The sequence below is a fragment of the Chrysemys picta genome, chromosome 2 (genome assembly GCF_011386835.1).
Source record: "Chrysemys picta bellii isolate R12L10 chromosome 2, ASM1138683v2, whole genome shotgun sequence".
Taxonomy (NCBI): Eukaryota; Metazoa; Chordata; order Testudines; family Emydidae; genus Chrysemys; species Chrysemys picta.
The window spans coordinates 87,835,836-87,861,268 of record NC_088792.1 but is presented as its reverse complement, the minus strand read 5'-3'; the positions used below and the strand labels follow the sequence as shown (position 1 = coordinate 87,861,268).

The 25,433-nt window shown below is 36.7% G+C and overlaps 1 protein-coding gene and 1 long non-coding RNA gene across 51 annotated transcripts in view; one reads left to right on the top strand and one right to left on the bottom strand.

Annotated features, from left to right (window-relative positions):
- CLASP2 (cytoplasmic linker associated protein 2) overlaps positions 1–25,433 on the top strand; it is a 286,598-nt gene that overhangs the window by 214,245 nt on the left and 46,920 nt on the right. For 13 of the 50 annotated variants that reach the window (XM_065587168.1, XM_065587169.1, XM_065587154.1 and 10 more), the window contains 9 exons: positions 382–444; positions 1,144–1,250; positions 4,985–5,008; positions 5,482–5,726; positions 9,193–9,256; positions 18,555–18,718; positions 19,539–19,617; positions 19,746–19,796; positions 25,289–25,432. In XM_065587168.1, coding sequence (XP_065443240.1) covers positions 382–444; positions 1,144–1,250; positions 4,985–5,008; positions 5,482–5,726; positions 9,193–9,256; positions 18,555–18,718; positions 19,539–19,617; positions 19,746–19,796; positions 25,289–25,432 — 941 coding nt within the window. The remainder of the gene's footprint in view (positions 1–381; positions 445–1,143; positions 1,251–4,984; positions 5,009–5,481; positions 5,727–9,192; positions 9,257–18,554; positions 18,719–19,538; positions 19,618–19,745; positions 19,797–25,288; position 25,433) is intronic. The other 37 variants (XM_065587152.1, XM_042860276.2, XM_065587166.1 and 34 more) reach the window with 7 other exon arrangements.
- Positions 8,194–8,805, bottom strand: LOC135981957 (uncharacterized). Its single transcript, XR_010599178.1, has 2 exons — positions 8,671–8,805; positions 8,194–8,402 (listed from the first exon to the last, which is right to left on the bottom strand). It is a non-coding gene; the product is annotated as an uncharacterized LOC135981957 (long non-coding RNA).

The window sequence follows — 25,433 nt, the reverse complement described above, 5'->3', positions numbered from 1 at the left end:
TTTGCATTGTGGCTGCTGTCATTTAAGCTAGGCCGTCCTGCGTAGACAAGTCAAGTTAACTTTGCAGTTAAGATACAGACTCAGTAGGCTGTTTTGAAAGGCTCATATAGGGGTGTATATATGTGTTTTGCTTTGAATTAAAAAAGGGAATGTTTGCTTTTTTTTCTGCAGCATGAATTGGCTTCTGTACAATAACCCACTTGTTATGTAGTTGAGGGACTTGTTTTCTGAAACTTTTTCATGTTTTCTCTGTTAATTTGTTCTGTTTCATGCAATAATGCTACATCTGTTTCCTAAAAAGTATTCTCTTTATCTATACAGTTATCACTGTACGTTGCTTCCATGATAATAGATAGGGTTTATATGATCCTGTTATTGCAGCTTCCAGGCATCACTCCAGATCTACTGGTGCCCTCTACACCCCAGAAGTATATGGGGCTACAGGTGAAGGATGAGTACACTTTGCTGTCATCTGTGCAGTCATCCTGGATACTTTTTCCCACTTGGTTTTCCTTACAATCCATTTTTAAAAACTATTATTTACATTAATTTGAGTTTTGTGTTTTGGATAATCAAGGTAGATGTGTACACATTGCAAGCTTTTCTTTCCCAAGGTCAACCCCCCCCCTCCCCCCATGTATTTACAGTTATTTTTACTGGCAGATGTACTTTATTTTAGTTCCTCATTATTTGGTATTTGTAGCACTTTTTATGCATGTAGTTCTCTAACATAGTGCTGTTGGTAGCCCTCCTCATATTTTGCTTTTTATTTAAAAAAATAATTAAAAAAACCCAAAATGATTAATATATTTTAACAGGTGCTCTTCAAAAGAAAAGTAGCTCTGTAGAGCAAACGCCTCAGTTGAGCCTCTTGATTCCTTTCTTTCATAGTACAAATATTTATCAGACATTCTATTTAATCATTGATTAATGTTTGTTTATTTTTCCCATTCTTTTGCTGCAAAAATACAAATCAGATAATTGCCACATCAATTCTTTTTTTAATTTTTCAGTTAAATGAAATTAAGTAGAGCAGAGCACTTGCCAATTACTATACTTCTGGTTGGGTTTTTTTAAGTGGCTAAAATTCTATTTTCCAATTCTGATTTAAATGTTTATTATTTTCTTATTCTGTTATGACAGGTACAGGGTTTGGAATCAGTCAGTCAAGTAGATTGTCATCATCAGTTAGTGCTATGAGAGTTCTGAACACAGGTTCTGATGTAGAAGAAGCAGTAGCAGATGCATTGGTAAGAATCCTCCATTTATCATTTTAAGCAGACTAAAAACTTTGAATTGTGTGATCACTTAAATTGTATATTATATATATCTACATATATGTATTTATAGGCATTCTGAACTGTGAAACAGTTTAGTTCCTTAGGTTTGAAATTACATTTGTTTACCTGAGCTAGCTCATTGAGGTGGAATTTTGGTTAAATGATAGCATGAACAACTAGGGTAATACAAGACAAGTGATTGAAATTTTTTCCCCTTTGAATAAAAACTAAAGCTCTGAACAAGCAAATTAATGATGTGTCCAAAATCTGAAACTGTTCCAATATCTTCTCAAGATTGTAGATTCTTTGGGTCTGGTTTCCATTTTCTATGTTTTGGCTCAGAATTATGTTAACTATTGAAACTTAAAAAATAAAAACAAATGTTGAAAGTTAAGTTGCTCTGCCATTGCACCTCTGTAGAACAAAAGGCAGACTTGTAATTCAGAGACAGACTTGGCTGTAGTTTTATTTCCCACCTATTGTCAAGTTCATCAGTCCAGATGGTACTCAGTCTGCAAGGAGATCCTTTTGGGATTTGCTATGATAATGACTGTCAAATTGATATCACAACTTTAAAACGATTAAAACATGGATAATAGGACACCTGTTTACCTTGTAAATCAGCACAACACAACAGGAAAATAAATATATATGCATATAAACTTGGTAACATCATATTTATCCTATACTTTCTAGTATCTAAATGTATTTTGCATGTTATATAAAAAATGAAGAACCTGTTTACTGGAGCTAAACAGCATTGAGATTTTTGTTCCATGAAAAATTCTAGATTTTGAAAAAAATTTCCATTCTATAGCAGAATTGGGTAAAAAAAAATTAAAATATTTTGTGGGGAGCCGGCCAGGTGGTGAACCGGTCAGACAGGGAACTGACAGCTCACTTCCTCAAGAGGCCCCAGCTCTGCAGTGCCCCATTAGGCAAGCTACCTGGGAGCTGCCAAAGAGCTGCAAGACTTGGAGGTTGGGAGCCAGGAGCTTGGAAGTCTGGGCTCCACAATTATCTCCAGCTGGGCTGCCAAGGAGCCCAGCAGACAAGTGGCAGAAAAACAGGAAGGTTGGTTTCCATTGGAAACGTGCCTGATTTCCATTAGAATGTTATCAAAATGGACACAGTCCCACAGATGTCTCAATTTCAACTAATTGATGCTTTCTGATAGAAGTTCCATTAGTGAATTTCCAACCAGTTCCATTTATTTACCTTTCTTTGATATTTTTAACCACCCAAAATTAAAATGTTGATTTAATATTTTGAAGGGATTTTCTTTACTGTCTTCCTCTATTAAATCAAGTCAGGTCTAGGCATATTTTACTTTTTTGTTGTTTCTGTATTTTGTTAGCCTTAATTTCACATTAGCAAATATTCAAATTCAGATTAACCTAATATCCTGAAATCAAAGGAGGTCTACTGTGTTTTGTCATAAGTTGGTATTTAGCATGTTGTCCTGTAGTACGCTGCTTATATTCATAAAGTCATCAGTTAAGTGACTCCTTGCTTTGTTTCTTTTCTGTCCATTTCTTTCATAGGTCAATGTGCTTTATAGATTAAATGTTTGGAGGACATAGGTTAGCATGTCATTGGCAGAAACCACTCTGAGTTAGAGTAATTGTATCATAGCTTTTTTAAATGCCTATGCCTGTACCTTGGCTGAGATAAAAGTCAAGAAAATGTTCTCCCCTTCCTCCATTGCTGAAATCCTGTCAAGCAAAACTGTTCAGGGTGTGACTGACAGTTTGGTAAATCCTGGCTACCTGCACTCAGAAACTGTCCAGTACCTCTGATAGTGAGGAACTTTCTGTCAGCTTCATGGAAAAGAACAATTAAGATTCAGTTTGTCTGTGTGTGTGATGGGAGGGTGGTGTCTTCGAGGGAGTCAGGTTTACGAATGTCTCTTCCTCAGTTTTGTCTTCTGCTACTGTTTCACTCACTGAGGTTTTAGAAGGCTGCTTACCTGAATGAAAAACTATCAGTTTTGTGCTTCTGATACTGGAAGATCACACTAATAAGGAATGCCTCTCCACCCACTGGAGAAGGAAATGTCATCTGTCCATCATAACCTGTTGTAGCAAAGCCCCTGGCATGGGTGGTCCCTAGTCTTGCTCTGATTGGTAGTGACTATCCATTTGGATGAGAATCTGGCTCCGAGTTTATTTTGCTCTGATGCAGTACAGGAGTCTATCCCTGTCCAGGTTCTTGAAAAGATAGAACTCCAGTATCATGACATCTATTTGTAAATATAAAATATTTGTAATGTAAATGGACCTAATTCTCTCTCTCCCCTCCCCCCCCCCCCCCCCAGCCCCACAAAACTGCTACACTACCATTTAATTGCGAGTCAAGGATTAAAGATTTATTCTATTCCTGTTTATTTGGCAACTGTTTTGGGCTATCATGGATCAGTTGAATTTAAAGAAGTGTCTCTGCAGGGCTTGGTCACCTGATTAACGTGGCTCTTTACATGTTAGAAATAACACGTTAATTAATAAGCGCCCCCCCCCCCCCCACACACACACCCCTGTTGTGGTATTAATGTGGTCTGCCCAAAACTGATGAATGCTCCTTTCAAGCTATTCAGATTCTACCAATTAACATTTCTTATATGAATGTTCATTTTCCTGGTAGCAAAGAGCTCAAGTCATAGAGCTTCAAGCTCTGATTGATCCACTTTAAATCAGGTTTTACATTGATAATGTGGTGCTATGAGCACATTCTGGATTCCTTCTGAGGGTAGTGAAAGAATTCCACATACAGTTAAGCATAGGCCTACTTGTTACACTGTTGCAGTGCTGTTTGTTTTAAGAGCATCCCTCAAGTTATTCAGCATTGAAGAGTGAGAATTCCGTGCAAATTGTAATGTTAATGAAGGGGAAAGTATTCACTTATACTTCTGCTTCTTTGACTACATAATCAAACAGGATCTCACTACACACCTTTGATTCAGAGTTTGGATAGGGGGTTTCTTTTGCAGGGATGTGTTTTTTCCCCTCTAGGGTGATAAGTCTGTTTTTTCTCAATCCTTTGGCCTGTTTGGGTTTCATGTTTTTTTTGAGGCGGGAGAGGATGTTGGTTGTTTTTTGTTTTTGTTTTTTGTATTTTAAAATTAATTCTTATACGGAATTCTAGTAATTTGCTTCTATAGGGACTCTTTGTAATTCCACAATTGGGTGGAAGGTTCCAGATGCTGAGAGCAGAGCTGTCAGAAAACTTCCACAATAGAAAAAGGGAAAAAACATTTTGACAAAAAATTCCAAAACCAGGAACATTTGTTTGGTTGGTGCTGAGATAGTTGACTGTACATAACAGGGTCCTCAAGTTGAATTGCCATTGTGTAAGAGAGCCAGAAAGTTTTAAACTGGGAAGTTTGTGTCTTATCTTAGTTTGTGAAGACCTAATAAATTACATTATGATGTATTTTTCTGGAAAAGTATAGACTGTAAAATTTCTTATTGGTAATGAATGATATGGCAGTGTTACATATTTTATATCCGAGATCGTGAGGGCAAAGAATAAATAAAGTTGCATGCTAATAGCCATTGTCTTAATATAGTTAAAAAAAAAACAAAACACTGTTGTTTCTAGTGACAGGTACTATACCATAATGAAAATTGGTTATAGTACTAGTACGTGGCAATTATCCTCAATGTTCTCAATTTCTCTATTTCTCTTTAATAATTTACTGCTATCAGCTCTTAGGAGACATACGGACTAAGGTATAGAAATCACTGTTTTCCCCTTACTTCTGATAGTTTAACATTTTAATATAGTATGTACTAAGATTGTACAAAACTAAACATAAAGAAGTAATAGAAAATGTCATTTTAAACTTGATATTGTTAGTTTGAAGTTGTGTAAGGTTGAATGAAATGACTAAATTTCAGTATCTCTGTTCTCCCTCTATTATGATAAATATTTGTATTTTTCACAAGTAAAACTTATGCAGAAGAAAATTGATTAGGTGGATAACCTGTCATGTGCTATATGCTTCATTTTTACTTTTAGAATTCTATATAATCAATCTGGCTTTAAGATATTAATGTTGCATGACTTGTTGAACAATGGAATTGGAGCCATAATGTCAGTGCAGGTGATCAGTGAAGGTGCTAGCCTTTGTATAGATATGTGCAAATACAAAGTTTGACACCTCTTTGTGATCATTGCTAATCTGGGAGTCTGTATGTGATAGAAAAAGCCTGTACGAAGGAGGTACGAGTCGTATGGAATGTACTCTGATGATGATGCCAACAGTGATGCATCCAGTGCCTGTTCAGAAAGATCGTACAGCTCTCGCAATGGCAGTATACCTACATATATGCGGCAGACAGAAGATGTGGCAGAGGTCCTCAATCGCTGTGCTAGCTCCAACTGGTCAGAAAGAAAAGAAGGTCTTCTAGGTCTACAGAATTTATTAAAAAATCAGAGGACTTTAAGGTAAGAAAATGTCTCTTACACAAGAACAGTTTTCCTTGAAGGGGAGGAGGCACTGTTTTGCAGCTGAGGCTTATTTTCCCAGTAGCTTTATGTGTAGATGTAGACTTCATTGTATTACAGGTAGAATTGGAGTTTCAAAATAGTGAAATAAGCAAAGTAGTATATTCTTCTGAATAAATAATGCAGATTGCAGTTTTTCTGTGAGATCTCTTTGCATTATCCTGTAAATGCACAAAAATGATGATAATCAGTTTCTTGGTACGTGTTATATTTATAAGATTAAGTGCATCACTTATGACCAGGTAAAAAACAGTATCTCATTTCCTGCTTTCTTGGGACAATTTTTCAGAAACACAGCTTAAAAACCTAAAGTTTTTACTTGCTGAAATTGTAGACTTTATCCAAAGTAAGATTTCCTTAGCTGCTACTTTCCTGGCATACACATCTGTGGATGCCCAGAGCAAGGTCCATGTCTTTCATTTACATATCCTGGAGGAACCTGTGACTGTAGATCTGGATATTAGATTCACACAGCTCAAACACTATGAACTGTGTAAAATTCACCAGTGACAAATTCTTTTAGCAAGAAGGAGGACAAGGTACTTGGAGACTCAGAAGAAACTGCAAAAACTGGCCTCAAACCAGGAAGGAAACATGCTTAAACACTTTTACCTCTACAATAAGTACCAGAGATCCTTGTCCCTCATCCCAATACTCTTAAACTATCGAGAGCTGAAATTCTGGAAATAACCACCGTCTCCCATTGCTCAGAATGGGGAGTTAAGCCAAGCTACCTTCATAGAAGAGTGAGGATTCTTATGTGTTGGGATTCCCTCTGAAAGTGTTTTCACTTAGCTTATCCAGAACACCTTGTCCAGTTCTGGGAGAACACTTCATCCAGTTCTCTGGGATCCAAATCACTCAGTTTGACTCCAGATTTCATTACTCGGGTTCCTGTATTTGGCATACAGCAAAGCTATGCTGAGTTGATCAGAATCAAGCGTAGGGGTTGGATTTAGGGCGTACCATGCATCCAGAGTTACACAGAAAACCTCTTCTTTTATATACATTTACACGTTACATTGCATTTGCTATACATTACATCACACATTTTTGGATTGGCTTGGTTATTTTGCAGGAACCAATTGCTGTGCAGCATGTTCTGTCCATGTGCTTTTCATGCAGCACATGATCTTCACATTCCAGGTTTATCTTGTCCATTGTCGCTAGCATTAGGATGTTGCTGCTTATTTTAGCTAGTACAGACATCCTGACTCCAGCATACTGCTTGTCAGGCCCCTGTTTACAACTTAACTTTTCATTCACCTTCCCAATCATGCCCACTAAGAAATGAGGCAAGTTACTTATGTCAAGATAGGCCTACACTGTGCTATTTTCAGGGAGCTAGTTGTTACTTTGAAAGGGCAGCTTAGGACAGCTGTGGCCTTTGTTTCATTGAGGACAATAGAAGATGGGAGCCATTTTGAAAAGGGCATATCTTGATGAAATTATTTGTAGAAGAACACTATTCTTTAGCTCCTGTTAAGGAAGAAATGCTCAGTTATTAAAAATAATGGCAAAAGTGACAGTCTTAAAAAATATATTTTTTTAAAAATACCCTTGTACCAGATTTACTCAACAAGGAGAGCAGGAGGGGAAGTATTGAGGGGCGATGTGCATGGGAATCTGGAGCCTAGGAGAAAGGGGAAAACGGGGACAGGGCAGGAGGGATGGAAGAGCGGGTATGTATGTTCTGTCTGTTTTGTGCTCCTCCAAAGTGAGTAAAGCATCCAGAGTATGCTGGTTAATCTGGTACGAAAAGCTGAAATAAAATACAGATCTTGGGGTTATGCTGCAGATCTTCAGATCAACATGATTAACACTACTCATGGGATTTTTTGTTTAGTGTGCAAATATGAAGGTTTTTTTAAAGGTGAATCATAGATAAGAACTTAGATTAAACTGTAGTTAAGTTTGACTACATATTAGTAATGTAAGTAAAAATATTACATGTAAGTATCCCAAAAAACAAGCAGTAGAAACTTAAGAAATTCAGATTTAAGATTAAATTTAAAAGAAATCCAAACATGTTAAAATATGTAAATATACAGTTAAGGCACCCAAACAACCTTATCTCTTCCTTGTAATGACACCATGAGGGAAGCATTTTAAAATAATTATCAGATGTCTTTAAAAATCAGTTTAGTTTAATCTGGGACTGTAGTGCATTATTCACAATTGTTAGTCATCACAATGATATCTTTACAAAACAAAGTTAAGGTTTTTTTGTTTACTTAACAGCATTCCCATACCTTAACATGTTTGAATTTCTTTTAAATTTACTCTTAACTCTTAATTCCCTGGGTTTGTAATGCTTATTTGGGGGATAATTACAACATCCCTGTAATATTTTTGTCTTTAAGTTACTGTTATATGTTCTAGTTTAACATAATTTTTACTGGGAACCTTGTACAGTGTTGAAATTATTGGTGAAATTAAAGAAATAATAAACAGTGATAGAAGTCCTTATTTAATAGCATTAGAGACAAAATTTAAACCAAGAGCTCCTCAAGACAGAAAAATTCCTAATCTGTGGAGTCCTAATTGGTGTCAACTGGAGGTGCAATCCTGTGTTCAACAGAAACTATTTGCTACTCCTGGGGTATATCTACACATCTGCTGAGAGGGTGCTTCCCAGCACAGGTAGACAGACATATGCTAGCTCTGCTCAAGCTAGTGCACTAAAAATAGGAGTGTGGCCACAGCGGGCCAGGCAATGGCTTGGACTCGCCGCTTGAGTACAGTAAAATCCCGCCTGTCCCTCTGGGTATGTAGAATGGATAGCCTGAGCCTCCACCAATTGCTTTCATGGCTACACTGCTATTTTTTGCATGCTAGCTCAAGCAGAACTAGCTCATGTCTGTCTACCGGCATTGGGAAGCACCTTCTTAGCTGCTTTGTAGACATATCCCTAAAGACTAAGAATGTCTCTAAATATACCCTGTTTCATATTGCAGTCATAAGTGAAAATGTAAACAATGTTTTGGTTCTATAACTTTTAGTAAGTGTTACTATAAAGGGACATTATTGGATTAAGTCATATTTAAAAATAAAATTTATCTGTATTAACATTAGATTATTAAAACTGAAAATTTTTAAATTAAGTTTATTTGAGATGTTTAATAGCTACCTCTTTCACTTTGGCTTGTAGTCAATTTCACTGGTTGTTCTGTACTAGTATCATTGTTATGTTATTTGGGTTGCAAATAGTGCATAAGAATGTTTAAATTGAAGTTAAACTTCAAATTAGATTTTAAGCAGAAATGAAAATATTTCTACTGAAAAGGTATTTTTCAACACCTCTTAACCTGAACTTTGGACTTGAAGTATCTAGTCTGTGACCTTTTAAAATAATTCCTTACAGTAGCCCATAGTTGACTAATTAATTGTTACGTCATTTTAACAGTCGCGTTGAATTGAAAAGATTGTGTGAAATCTTCACAAGGATGTTTGCTGACCCTCATAGCAAGGTATGTTTTTTTTTTCTGTTGATATTCCTTTGTTTACTTGTAGTCAGCACATTGAAATATTGTAGATTAATACTACAGAACAATTTCTGTAAAGGATATTAGTAAGTATTCATTTGCACACTTAAAGTATTTGCCATAAAGGTGTATTATAAGCATTGAATTGTGAGAGGTGGTCATCTGAGTTATTTAGGAGCTCTTTGCAAACAGGTGGTGAGGCATAGGTATGTGTTCTTAATTTTCACTGATTGAGTTAATTGATAGAATGTAAGGAAACTGGCGTTTTGATCCACTTAATTAGAGATTTGAAACTTTTTCTTTCACTGATACAGGATAATTGAGATAAAGTAAATAATACTTTATTGTACCTAAATAGAAATTTATTCAACATTTGGAGTGTTCAACATTCTGAAATATTCTTGTAAGCTCGTAGTATTTGTTGCAAAGGTAAAATGAAAAGTGATTCTCAATCAGGAATATATTGAGTTTATCTGATTCAAGAAATATTACAGTTAAATTGTACAAAATAAGGCTGATTAGCAACCCCAAGTATATACTTCAGATGCTTTCTAGGGTATATGTTTTTGAGTGATAATGGATTGTGTGTGTCTTCCTTTATTCTCATAGATAAATGATTGGTTGGAAATTAGGGCTCTACAGATTTAATTCTTTTTATATGGTCATTAATATGTAGTAAAATAAAGGTAAAGAATATATTGCTATCAGTAATAAAACAGTATCATGTTTTGTTCACATTACATGACTTTTTACAAGGCAAATATGGATCAGTGCCTCATAAATCAGGATGACATTATAACAATTACAATATTCTTTTGGGTTTCTAAGAGCAATTTTAACTAACTTATTTTACTGAATCTCCACTTTTGGGTTATATTTTCAGTTTTGGTTGTTTGCCTTCTCTCTCTCTCTCTCTCAAGTGGGTGGACCATTGTGCCTTATTTAATCCTCCATTAACGAACTTAAAGTGAAACATCTCAGACAACTGGGCACAGCAATACAGATGCTGATATGAAAATAAATATAAAACATTTTTAAAACTTCATGTTTATTTATAATTTAGGGCTTATCTTGAATTGTAGGTATTCTGTGTATTGAAAGTAATAGGTACTCATTTTGTCTGAGATGTACAGCATATGCTAGTTTCTATCCATCTATCAGTATTGATTAAGTGATAGCAAAAACACTCATAAAGTTTCACAGCAAAACAGAAAGTAATTAATCATTTCAGTATTTTACAACTCTACTATAAATGTCACAACTGATGGCTGCTGCTAATAGAATACTGAAAATGCCTATCAAAATGTTAATGTACACTTGATAAACCTTCAGAACTTGGTGATATCTTAACTGTACTGAAACCCTGACAAATTTAAAGTAACAGTAAAGCACCAAATTAACTTGTCAGTTTGCCTGACGTTTGCCCTTTTTATGGATAAGGCAGAGTAATAGCCACCTATGGCAAGATTAGAAATTTGGGAGTTTTGGGGTATACGTGAGAACAGAGGCCTGAACCTGAAGGGTAAAGGCCTTGAGGATCATAGGAAGTCAAGAGAGGAGGAAGCAGTGGAAAAGGGAAAAGTTGAAGAAGAGATGCCCCAGGGAGATCAAGTGAACATCCAGAAGAGGGAAGGAAGAGAGAATGACCCCCCACACACAAAAAGAGTACTGAAAAATATAGAATTCCAGGAGATCAATAATGGTGGTGGGTTCTGCTGAAGCAAAGTGATAAATGTATGAGATGAGCATCTTGTGTAAACTACTGCATTATTTTGATTGGTCATGCATATACAGTATTCTTTTAGCAATATCGCTCTCTAGAACATTTATGTAAACTCCATAAATATACCAATGTTGATGAAATGGCAAATTGTTGATTTTTGTCACTATTTGACTTGGATGTTAGTTAATAGGAGTTTGGCTGCTGTCTTACAAACATTACATCAGTTCCTATATCAAAGAACTACTGTGTGAAAATTTTCTTTATACTAAAAACTTATTTTCCTTTGCAAAATATGCAGAACTAAAAGTATTCCAGCTTGAAATTGTATATGCCAAATATAGCATTTAAATTATTTCATGACAAGAGTGTACAAAAAAACAGAAGTGACATTATAAGCATGCATGACATCTTTTTTGGAATGAAGATGACTTTAAAATAGATATCATAAAGAATTATCGCATTCCATATGTATATAATATATCTCTTCTTTTTGTGTTTACTGGACACATTGATATAATAACACCTGTTTTGTTTTGTAAATTGAGGTATCATCCATTTTATATCTAAACCAAAGTTTGTGACTATACAGTAGTGACTTTTAAAAATATTTACAATTAACCCCTAGTTCCAATCACTGACTGTGTTGCCACCACTGGATATTCCCAACCATTAATTGTCCAGCAGCGCATTCCACAGCAGGATACCCCAACTTTAAGCATCAAAGAGTTAATTAACAATTAGGTTTTTTATATTTATAAGTGAGGTGACCATATAAAATCTTTTCTTAGAGATTTTCTCCCAGCTTCTATAGGAATTATAACTACAATATGTAAAGTGTGAATGTCTAATATTTTTTTAATGTGTTCCAGTACATCTTTAACCAAGTACAAGGAATTGCATAGGGGAAAAAGTCGTGTAGTTGTGTCCTTCTGGAAAAAAAATTGGTTTTAAGGAAAAAAAAATAAACAGGAGCAAACCAACTGTTTATTTCCAAACTATTCTAAGAACAGTTAGAAACATAATTTTAAATTTACTGTACAGGTTTTGAAATACCTTTTTATTTTTTGTGTTTTTTCTTCCATACAGGAACTTTGCATTGATGGAAACTAATTTGTGTGTTTTTATCTTTTTTCCCCTTTTTTCTTTTTGCATGCTGTCCCCTGTGTTGGAACTCTCTTTAGAGAGTAAGTTGGATCAATATTTGCTGGAAATCTAACCTTATTGCATGATTGTGAAATTAACGCTTTTTCTCTATTTTTTTCCTCCCCCAAAGAGTTCATGCAGTGTCAAGCCTTTCGCAATTCATATAGAATTACGCGTGGTAATGTTTTGAGATGTGTTTTTCTACTAATTAACTGACCTTATTTGGTTATGCACTCCTGTTCTATATTGTGGTGATTGGCGCATCTGAAACTTAATTCATTTTAAAGAAAGATCTTAATTATAGTACTTTTTTCTTACAATATCTGTTTTTCTCCACTATCAAAATGTGATTAAGATGACTGATTTCAGAATTTAAAATTGAATCATGAAAACAAAGACTGTATCTAGAGAAACTATAGCACGTATGGATTGTTCCCCCTATAAATAAAGTTTGAATTCCAGCTTCCATTCTAATCTCACTCTTTTGTTTTGATACTCATATACATTTATCAAACAAATTGTCCATGCTTTGTATCAGATTCAGAGGTGTCTGGTTTTTTTGTTTTGTGTTTTTTTGGGGACATAGAAGTGGGGGTGTTTTGTTTTTTTAAATTTGAGCAAAATCACTTCAACCATTTTTGTGTTATTCCCAGACATAAATAGACACCGCTGAAATTAGAAACAAAATGTCAAACTTGTTTTGTTTTGTAGGCATTAATTGAGACTTAGACAAGACAAGGGTTGAAGATAATTTAATTTAATATGAACATTTATTTTGGGAAATCTGTAGTGCTCTATGAGCGTATAAATGTTTAACCAGCTTATTCAGCCTGCAGATTTCAGTATAAGAGGCACCAAACCAAATAACTCCAGATCAAGAAATTTATGAGCTCCCGTGACAAAGAAAGCAGAGTTTGTAAGCTCCTGGCTCAATTTCTTAATCTTTAAAAACCACCAAAAAAAATCCACGATTAATTGTTATGATGGAACATCAAGCACTCAGAAGTTAAGGTTTCCCGTAGTATTTGTCTGTGCCGTATATATGTTGTATTTCATATTCCTGCTTGCATTGTTAAATGTAAATATTAGAATATTATCGTTATTAACAAATACTATTATATAGGGAGAGCTGGTAGCAATCGCTATATTTAATTTGCGTTAAACTTCTCATTATAATAGATTCTTGTGACCTTTTTGTTAAGAAGCTCATAACACTTCCATTGTTTGCTGTAGGCCTTTGAAATTCGACATAGTTAAAAGCCTTTGGCTAGAGAAGTCTGGCTTTGGCCCTCCACCTGCCTCAGTTTTCCCTTCTGTCATGTGCCAAACAAACCACCGTATCTCATGTTTTCACAATACTGCTTCCTCTTCTGGGTGTGGCTTAGTATCATAAAATAATACACACAACCTTCCAGCCCTCTTTCATGGATTCATTTAGTCCATTCAGTTTATAATGGTCTTTGACAGCCACATAACCCTCCATCTTGGCTAAAAGTTCTTCCTGTCCTTTATCAGGGCTTCCCCTTCCTAACAGACCTTTACATACCTTTCTCCCTGCAGGTCCCTCAGTTGACGCTTGTCCCTCAACAAGTTGGTACTGTTCTTGCAGTTCTCCCTTTCAGGCCTTTTGCCTGGGAGCTCTGAAGAGTTGTCACCTCTCCAGCAAGCTTTTTTTTCCTCCATACTCTCTGACTGAATTCAGGCTGCCCTGATATTCCCCAGAAAACCTAGTGACCTCTTATATCTTTTTCTTAGCAAGGCCTGCTCCAGGGTTTTTGCCTCCCCAAGTGGCGGCGGGGGAGAGCTGTGATCGGCGGTAGCTCCACCACGCCGCTTTCTTTTTTGGCAGCAATTCGGTGGCCAGTCCTTCCCTCCGAGAGGAACTAAGGGACCCGCCGCCAAATTGCCGCCGAAGAGCCCGACGTGCCGCCCCTTCCCCTTGGCCACCCCAAGCACCTGCTTGCTGAGCTGGTGCCTGGAGCCGGCCCTGCTCTTAGGGGAGGTAACCTAAGCCTAGCACAGTTGAGGCTGAGTCAGAATCCTCTTAAAGAGCCAGCGTACCCTGTGACAGTATTATAGTATGTAAATTTAGATTTTCAATTAATTCATTTGCTAACTGGTACAAAAGAGGTATCTACCAATAAAACAGTAATGTTGACGTTTTTCCAGTAGTCACTTATAAAATGAATTTCTTACTTTTCTATGACGTCCAACAAACTGAAATATGCATCTTGTCCTTATAAAAGTACATTTGATGTAACAATGTGCTTGATTTTAAACTTAATTGTGTGTGTACATATGTACTCACAAGTAGTAAGACAGCAAATAATTTTGTGACTATCTTTACATTATTTCTCCAACTTCAGAATAACTGAACTTGAAAATTCACGTGCACTGTACGCCATGGATCTTGCTTCACAAAGATCAGTCACGTTTTTCTTTCAGTTTTTCCCCCCAGCCAAGCTTTATTTATTTATTTATTTATTTTAAAGGAAGGAAACTCAGACAAAACACTTAATGTAACATCATGGTTGAGAATTGAAAATGTACAAAAGCCAAGAAATTGAAAGCTGTAATTTTCCCAGCAATTCTAACTCTATCACACTGCATGTATATAATGGTATAGATGTGCACACAGCAGTACAAAATATTAAATATGTGCTGGTGTCAGATTTATAGTTGCTGTGGAAACCATAACTTCATAAAGTCCTTCTTTTGTACATTTAATTCTCAAGCATGACAATAGCAGTTTCCCCCTTCCCTCATATTTAATAAATTGGGCTAGATGAATTCTCCATTGGTAAAAGAAGAGGCAAATTTCACCTCCCTTCATCATGAAGGGCCATGACAGCAAGAGGAAAATTCATCCCCTTGGAAAGGACATAAGAATTGCCATACTGCATTAGACCTGAGGTCCATCTATTCCAGTAACCTTTCTATGAGGGTGATCAGTGGGCTTCAGAGGAAGGTAAAAGAACCTTGCAGTGAGCAGATGTGTGGTAATCCTTCTCCAACATTAGGTCTCATCCTTTTCTATAGTTAGATACTGGCTCAGGCCCTGAAAAATGATATTTAATATCCCTTCTATAATTTATCATTAACTACGACCACTCCAGATATCTTGCTGTCTGTAGCAATGTCCAGTATCTCTTCCTTTTTTCAATCTTGCTAAATTCTTAACATCAGCAGTTTCGTGTGGCAATGAGGAAAGGCACTCCCTTCTTTAGGGAACAATAATTTTAATCTGTGCTGTGCTCTTTATTAGTCCCCTGGCTGTAGTGGGAATGCGCCAAATCAATACATGCCCAAATCACCGTGTTTAATGCCTGGTCTGCAACTTCAACACACATTTTGGGGGTTGGCTGTGTTTGCCCTAGCAAAAAAAAAGTTGTGGATTCCTTGCTGTTGAACCATTTTCTGAGACCAATGGAAGCTGGTGTAGACTAATTAATTTGGCTTGTACAATGCAAAACAATAAAAAGGTGGTGTTAACATACGGTTAAGTTTGAGAAACAAACATTCAGAAATCAGGTAGTTCCAACATTACAGCTGTGAGAGCAATCTTAATTCAGCCATGTTGCACATCCCCTTTATTTATTTATTTATTTACAAACAGAAATGCTACTTTAAGGGTGTTATTTAGATTCCAAAGTTAAACGCTCAAAAGTTAGGAAATGTCTGATGTAAGATTAACCATAAACCCTTAATTTGCCCTCCTGGGGCATCCATCCTGTGCACTGAGGCAGGGGACCTGCAAAAAAAAAAATGGGATCATGTAATTAAGGACTGTGGCTAAAATGTTCAAAAGCACCCAAGTCCCATTTTCAAGAGTTTTTATAAGTCCATGTAGAAACTTAAGTACTATGGATGTTCAAAATTTCAAATTAATTACAATTTTATCCTGTACTATAATGTATATGTACAGGGAGCAGAATTCCCCAGGTGATGTTAAATATGACACTTCCTAACTTTTGAGTGCTCAACTTTGCAATTAAAGTAACACTCTTTAAAATAGTTTTTTTAAGGTAATTTTCTAGGTTTGTTGTTGTTTTGTGTTTAAAGAGGAAAAAGGTAAAGATGGGCAACTGGAGCTCTGTGTTGGGCCTGGGGGAGACCACCTTGGCCCTCTTCCCACCCTTTTCCCCACTACAGCTATTTTGACAGCTCCCAGGTATTCCCAGGGATGTGTGTGTTGCTGCGGTGGCAGCATGGGTCCAGCTCTTTTGAATGCCCCTGTTCTGTTATTTTGACATGTTGCCAAAATATTCCTGAAGAATGCAAGTGACAGCAGGGAAATAGTGATATTTTAACAGTTGATATCTCAGCCAAGCCTAATGGAGTTTCCTGGGAGAAAGAAAAGGCACTTGGAAAGCCCTGTTACAAGTCCAGTTCGCTTACAGTTATATGTAACTCAGGCAGATTAATTGACATAATTTGATCATTTGACTTTCCAGTGCTACTGTTTGGAGATTTGTATATACAGATATAATAATTCTGCACAACACATTTAAAATGGCCTACACAGCAATCTGTGTGCTATTGCTTATGTGGAATCGGAGTTAGTCCTGAGCTTGATACCTTCCCCCCCACCCCCCTTGTTTTCTGTGCCCTTGAATTATCGGTGGGTAGGCATGCTGGTTGTGGAGACCTCTAATGTGGTTCTTGAGTAACAAACCCCCCCCTCCCCGCCTCAACCAGGAGCAGCACTGGAGTAATGTTCAGCCTTCACCCAGCAAGAGAAACATCAAGGACAATAGATGGAAGGGGGGGGACTATACCCTACAGTATTTCATTTTAGAGTGGAAAGAAAATGTTTTTTCTTGAGGAACTTTTTACCTGTTTGGGACAGGAAGATGGTTTTTAATACTTAAAATATTTAAAGTAGCCCTGAAGATTATACTGTTTGGTGTCTGTAGGATCCTCGTATAATTTTGAATGTATATTTGACATCCAGTGCCCATTAATCAAGTGCCAGCCTCAAATACCTAATAAAGGACACTTGTAAACTAAGCATATGGATTTGCACCTTTAATGTATTGGGTATATTTATCTTAATGACCGTATGACATCGGTGTTAAAAAGTAATTATAGTGAAAACTCTCATGCGTGCACTTATGCAGCAGTGTGTGTTATGGCCTAGATTAGGCTGGAATTCTGGCAGAATACATACCTTTGAAATTGTATATCTAGAACATGTATGTTCCACTCCCGCATAAGCACATGTAAATCCAAAAGTTAGTGAAAGGTCCTAAAAAGAAAAAAAAAAAAAGCCACCTAGTGGTAAATTTTATATATACATACACTTAAAAAAAAAACCAAACCCTAAAATATTTCTTGATCTTAAGGTTGTACTATAAGTTTTGAAATTTGTGTTTAAAAAAAAAAAAAAAAAAAAAGTCATTCACACATACACATTTGGCACAGTTTGCAATATACAAGTTCACATAGGGTACATCTACACCGGAAAAAAAATGCAGCAGCAATTCTTAGCCCGGGTCAACTGACTTAAGGCTCGTAGGTCTTGGGCTAATGGGGCTAAAAATAGTGTAGATGTTCCCATTCGGTCTGGAGCCCAGGCTCTGAGATCCTGGCTGAGTTTGAGACCAGGCAGGAACGTCTATGCTGCTATTTTTAGACTCAGAGAGGGAGCCCCACGAGCCCAAGTCAGTTGACCTGGGCTCTGAGAATCACTGCCATGGGGGGTGGGAGGCGCTATGCAGCATAAATGTACTTATAGATCATTTTCCTGAATATTTGCTTCCGAACACCACTCTTCCAAAATGTCATAAAAAGTAGCTAATATGTTTTTAGAAAGATTAATATTCCATATATTTCCAAAAGACATCATAATCAGAAATGTACTGTAGTTTTTCCTCTGCTAGGAGGACTTTTCCTCTGAATAATTTGTTTCAGAATGCTGCAAGAACAGAGAAGCCTGTTCCATTCTCCAAATCGTCTATGGAAAGTAACAAGCATTCTCTTGATGCAGATCTCCACAGCATATTTTAATTAAGCTTTCTGTGGCCTCTTTGCTTTTTTTTAAAAAGATAAGCCAATTTTATTGTCTACGTAGAACTGACTTAATTACATAAAGCTTGAAGTGGAAAGAAGTTTAAATTTAAAAAATAAATAAAGTTGTGCCAGCCATCACAGTAAACATTTCTTTACCCAATGATACTGCATGGAATAGCTAATTGTCAAACTTCAGCTGAAGTGGAATAGCAATATTCTCTTGTATCACGGAAACCAATGAAAAGCAAGACAGATTGTTTTCCTGCTTGGCTGCAAATCACTGCCTCTGTCTGCCTTTGATTCCCCTACTGCTTTCTTCATCATTTGTGAGTTCAACACAGGTCAATGTCGTTTCCTTTTCTCCCCCCCCCCCCCCTCTCTTTTTCCCTTCTCTGCCTCCTTTAGGTGTTCAGCATGTTTTTGGAGACCTTGGTCGACTTCATCCAGGTCCATAAAGAAGATCTGCAGGATTGGCTGTTTGTGTTGTTGACACAGCTGTTGAAGAAAATGGGTGCTGATTTGCTTGGGTCTGTGCAAGCAAAGGTTCAAAAGGCACTTGATGTCACAAGGTAATACATTGCTGACAAAAATGTGTGTGCAATTTTGATTGGCACCAGAGTATATTCCCACATTTCTCTCTCACTGTACTGTAAGGATATTGTCTCCAAAACAGAACCTGTGGATGGCTTTAAAATGTAACAAATGTAATAATAGTGGTTTTCTAAATACCAGCTAATTTAAGGAATTCAAATCATCCCTGCTATTTTGATGCTTAACATTGAAAGATGAATACAGAATCAGTTTTCTAGATTATGAAATGCACATCCTAGCAGGATTGGATTTAATAAATCAGATACCGTTGAGAGATTTCAGAGTGGTAGCTGTGTTAGTCTGTATCCGTAAAAAGAACGAGGAGTACTTGTGGCACCTTAGAGACTAACACATTTATTTAAACATAAGCTTTCGTGGGCTAAAACCCACTTCATTGAATGCATACAGTGGAACTGCATGCATCTGATGAAGTGGGTTTTAGCCCATGAAAGTTTATGCTTAAATAAATGTGTTAGTCTCTAAGGTGCCAAAAGTACTCCTCGTTCTTTTTACTGTTGAGAGAGTGTTTGTCTTACATGTTAGCACATATAATTGCTTGAAAATAGTAAGATCTTTTGATATATGTTCTTTCTACATTAGCTGAATGTTTCTGAAAGTATGATATAGCATATCTACCCAGAGATTAAAATGAGTAGACATATATTGTAGTTTGAAAGGTAGATGAATTTTTGATTAGTTTATAGAGAGAGCCTTTAAGTTAGAGCGACCACCTATATAGTTATTAAATGCATGCCCTATGCAAGTAATGTGTTTTGCCTGATTTTCTTTATTTTTCAGGGAATCTTTTCCAAATGATCTCCAATTCAGTATTTTAATGAGATTCACTGTTGACCAGACCCAGACGCCCAGCTTGAAGGTAAAAATTTAGAAGTCTAAATTGCAAATGAAATATTTGTTGATAGAAATTTGCTTTCTCTTACTATTTGGATTTGTATTGCAAAAAAAGGTTTTCACTTGGTGGATTTTGTTTTTATAAACTTTCAGACAGTCAAGCCAGCGCTGCAGGACCAGCTTCGCTCTTTTTGGAGCTCCAAGGTTTTTTGTCTGCATTATTGCCTTTTTTAACCCTATGTAAAAACTTTACAGTGTTTGATAATTTTTATTTGTATGCATCCGTCTATGGCTACTAACCTTTGCAAGAAACTTTAAGCATGCAGATATTCAACTTCAAGTGATATACTACTGTCAGAGCATTTTTTGCAAAAACAGACCTGATAAGACCACACACCAATGAATACAGAAGCAACAAAAATATGGCCGCCTAACACCAAGCTGGTTATGCAAACTCACTCTATCAAGTCTTTTCTCATTTTATGTTTGTGATTTCCCAATATTCTTTCCTGGATGTAGTTCTGACAATGAAGGTTTTTCCCTAAACTACTTTCATCTTGTAGGTTATGGGCATATTTAAAATTTAAATAATGTTAATATTAACACATGTACCCTAAATTTTCATTCAAAAACATATTACTTTTATGTTTAGTGCATTATTTTATTTAAGCTTTTCTAAAAGTAATGTGTTGCATTATATATGCACGCATTTTCACAGTTTAAGAATATGTTGACATAAAAATGGTTGTACAACCTAAAATTAAAACTGATTTCTCTAGGACTGTACAATTAGAGAAAAGGTTGGCTTTGGTATAAATGCTGTAAATCCTAATAAGATTTACAAATAAGGCAAATTGGGGAAATAGCAAGCATATACAAAACTGGAATTTTCTGCTCTGTCCTGCACGAAAATTTTTTACACAAGTTGGAATGTTATGCAACGTAACAATGCACAAGATTTACACTTTTTTTCCTGTACACAGTGGGGCTGACGTCACATGCAAATACCTCATTTTTTTGTTTTCTTTTTTTGCTTTTTGTTTGCAGCACAGTAAAATTTATAATATTACTCACTCTGAGGACAGCTTATACTTTGACTACTATTATTTGTGGTGGTGTATTAAATAGCGGCTACTATCTCATGATGTGATCAGAGTTGTTAAAGAAAACAAATGAAGTAGTAATGAAATCACACAATTTGTTCTGCAACATGTCCTTAAGACAGAGGTTTATTGCAGGAAGATTAATGCGTTGATTGCTGTGAGTTACTTTCTCCATAGAATTCTGGTGTAATTACTAAAGCATGATATGCTCCCTTTTGTGAAGCTCATACTGTAGATTTGAAAGAAAGCATGGACTTCTGGTATGAGGATGAGGTCCAAAGAGTGGAATTCCTTAAAGATTGGAGCCAGAGCTTAAGACCGAGGAAGCCAAGGCCAAGACCATCCTCCTGATGACAGAGAAGAAAGTTAAAAAAAAAAAAAAAAAGGATGATGATGGATTTATGGAACAGATACTGAGCAGTTATAAAGATTCATCAATGTTCGAGAAATATAAGATTTCTCTAATAGAAGTTGGCTAGAGAAGCCATCTCTTTCTTAGAGCTGTGGCTTCAAATTATTGTCTCAATATGTGTAGTTTCAAACAGATTTTTAAAGAATATTTTAAATAGTACCTTTTTTGTAAAGTTTGCAGTTAACAGGCAATAATCTTGTATTCAGAAATCCAAGAACTTATCATACCCCATTCCCTACCCCTCAACTTCTTCCTAAAGCTTACTACTATCACTGAAGAGCCAGAGAATATATTTATTAAAGTAATCAAAAATGTAATATAGTGGTAGTGTTAAGGACTCTACCTACCTGTGTTAGTATTTTGTACTGGTACCCATCCCCATAGTACTTCCCAGGGTTAATTGGATTGGCATAGCAAGATTCCTTTTGAACTTGATGTAGTCCAGCTCTTCCCCTTCTATGGTTTTCAGAAACTCTTCCTGAAGGGATGGTTATGTACTGGTGAGAGGGAATGGAGTTTGTTGGAAATATCATTCTTGTTATGATGGCAAAACTATATCAAAGAGGAAAGTCTTTTAGCATGACCTAATAGTGATCAGATTCTGGATTGCTCATCTCTTCTGGAAATTGTTTTACAGACATCTCTCCCTCAGCCAAGAGTGCCTTGACTCTGGCTCACACACTCTCTATCTTGGACTTTGTGTTCTGTGTTTTGTCAAAAGGAGCACAGCTGTCTCCATGGTTCATAGATAGCTATATGGTTGCTAGTGAATCTGGGACATGACCCATTAATGGCTTTGAAAATTGGAAGCAGGGCCTTGAACTGGCCTCAGAGGTAGACCTAGAAAACAGGAATGATGTGCTTCTGCAGACCTAGTCCATGTAGGAGGCAGACAGCCAGGTTTTGCACCAGCTAGCATCTTTGCATTGTTTTCACATTCAGCTTCACATACAATGAATTAAAGGAATATAGTTTGAAGGTGACAGATACATGAAAAATACTCGCCAGATCCATGTCTCGAAGGAAGAAGTGAAGGTTTTTAGCAAATATTACCTGATCTGGGACAGTGATAAGTCATGTAGGACCATTTTGGCAAATGCATCATGCTTATGTAAGGTTTCAGAGTAGCAGCCGTGTTAGTCTGTATCCGCAAAAAGAAGAACAGGAGGACTTGTGGCACCTTAGAGACTAACAAATTTATTAGAGCATAAGCTTTCGAAGAAGTGGGCTATAGTCCACGAAAGCTTATGCTCTAATAAATTTGTTAGTCTCTAAGGTGCCACAAGTCCTCCTGTTCTTCTTCATGCTTATGTAGTAGTTTGAACAGGATTTTAATCAAATAAATAAAATACATGACCAGGAGCTACTCAATGCATTTACCTTTACTTCTAAATAAGTTGTTTTCCCACATTGAAGTTTTGAGAGAGGAACCATTCTAGTATGCTTTTACAGATTTATTACAAAAATAAGAAAACAAATATAAATAAGTGATATGTCACTAACTAATTTACTTCCTATACAGCTCAAGATTAAAATTGAAATACAATCAGTAAATTAGTGAAGCACCCATAGGAACATTACTCAAAGAAAAAGTTACTTACCTTATACAGTAACTGGAGTTGTTCAAGATGTTTGTCTTTTGTCCTCAACTAACTGCCATCTTTCCCCTCTGCTTTGGAGTCTTTGCTTTTGTGGGACTTTGTGGTAGAGACGGAATTGATGGTAGCTTGTCTGACACTGCCCAATATACCCTCAATAGAGGGCACGAGGTTAGCTACGGCTCATGTGCAGACTGAATTGGCAGTACCAAAAGTCCCCTGTCAAAGGCTCGTAGGGAGCATGCCTCGCTGAAGTGGAGCACCCATTGAGACAAACATATCGAACACTCCAGTTACTGTACAAGGTAAGTAACTTATCTCTAATGGTCATCTTTTCTTGTTCTTCAACATAGAACTTTCCACAGACACAGAAGAATAATGTTCTCGTTCAAAAAAAAAACAAAAACATGAAGCACTAACCTTTTTCAAAATGACTGCCATCTCTTATTGTTCATAATGGAACTGAGATCACAAGCTGCCCTTTAGATGGTTCCTACTTCTACTCACCTTCTATTCAGTACTCCTCCCTGTCTGTAGACAGTTTGACTCTACATCCATTGGGAATGCTTTTCTTGACAATTTTTAACTGTTGAGTAAACCTTATATCTTGTTCTTAGGAATTTCTGTGTACAGATAGCTGGGTGCTTTTTTGCACCATGTTATCATTGGTTTCTGATTGCAGCATCTGGTTGTAAAGGTATATGTTGTGACAAGATGGCCAGTTAGTATGGTGGGTCCTGCGCTTTTCTTGGCGGGGGCTAAGATACCACCTCTTACCCCTGCTTTTGGGGCACCGAGGGCCCCGCTAGTGACCTGGGAAGGTGGTAAAGGAAGGAAGCAGGGGAGGGTTCTGGGTTTTCTTCTCACTCTGAGTCCCAGCGCCTCTCAATCCCTGCGGGTTCTTACCCTCTTCCCCCTTGGGTGGGGTACCTTCGGTCCCTAGATGCTGAGGGAGGGAGTCTCCATTCCCTGTTGGGGCAGGGTCTCCCTTACTTCGGTTCTCTGACCTTTCAAGTCTCACAGCACACCTCCAAGCTCCAGACCTCTCTCCTGCCTCCTTCTGACTTCCTGAAGCAGGGGGGGTTTATTAGGTTCCTGACAGGGCCTTAATTGACTGCAGGTGCTCCAATTAACCTGTAGCCATCCTCCCTAGTCTCCAGGGAACCATGCCTTAATTAGCCTTGGGCTTATATATTTCCTCTTGAGCACTCAACCACTGCTCCCTGGCCCTCCTATATCGCAGTATACATTTAAGATATCATTAGCAGATGGACACAGCGATGTTACAAAAATGACACAAAAAGGCTCATTAGCCTTGTGGGGGAGGAAAAATAGTATATGCGCACAATTATACTTGATTGATTATTAGAAAGAAGAAGTTTTGTTTTTAGTATGTTTTTTGAAATACACATTTTGGAAAATATAAGTAGTTTTAAGATTTTGATCTCAAAAAGAGAAACTTCTAGCTGCTAGGTTCTCAACAGTATTTTCCATTGACGTATGCATCACAAAGAGCTTCAATCCTTGGGTTACGTGTAACTTCAGAGAAGGCAAGACCTAACAGCCAGCATGAGGGGGAAAGAATTAATATGGTTAAATTACATCTAGTTTCATTGCCTGCCACTAACATCTTTGTCACTCAGTGCATTGACACACTTTATTTTTTATATATCTGAAATATTAGGATGACTGAGAGAAGCTTTTAAATGATCTATGTTTATTCAGAACAGTTATCAGTGCAAACCACAAACACATTTTAAAAAAAAATCTCTCAGATTTTATTGTGCATAATCTTAGATCTAGTACCATAGTTAATGGAGACAGAAACAGCTAAAAAGTTAAACCAGATCATCCAAATAATCACCCACCCCATTTACTTGTCTCATTTATGTCTATTCATAAACACACTGACATTCATTAATGTAATGAATTCCTTCAAAGAAAAGTGTGTGTACTGATTGCCATGTGTATTATTGCTTACTCACTGGCACTGCTTTGTTGTAACAGCTCTATTCTCCTTATGGTTTGTTTTTAATAGGAAGATATTTTACAAAATTTATCCCCTTACAAAGATGTTTAATGCTCAGCATAGATTTCTGCTGCTAAAGGGACTGCCAGGGGATTCTGAGTACAAATTATGTACAGTTTACTGGAAGAAGCCAATTACATCTGTATGTATCCTGTCCAATTCATCAGGTGGTGCTCCCTATGCCAAATATAAACAAACTAAATAGAAAGTGAATGGCTAAATAGTTGCACATGCAGTATGCTAGTTTTTTTATTTAATGTTAGTGAGAATTAAGATGTCTGTTAGTACAGTAGACTCATTTACAGATCATAGATACTATATGAATATTAAACAAAAAATTGACTCCAGGTAATTGATTTTAAAATCAGCTAAAAGACTTCTGATAAAATTGCCAATATTTAATGTGCTTTAAAAAAGTATCTCATTTTGTCCCATTATATTAGCCATTCTGGATTATTTGTTCTAAATAAATAGAACCCTGTTTCTTGAGTACACTCACATTTACAGCACACTTTTGTTTTTATCTATTTACCTGACTCTGCTTACCTTTGCAGGTTAAAGTTGCAATTCTTAAATATATAGAGACTCTTGCACAGCAGATGGACCCAGGAGATTTCGTAAATTCAAGTGAAACTAGGCTGGCGGTATCTCGGATCATCACCTGGACAACAGAACCGAAAAGTTCAGATGTTAGGAAGG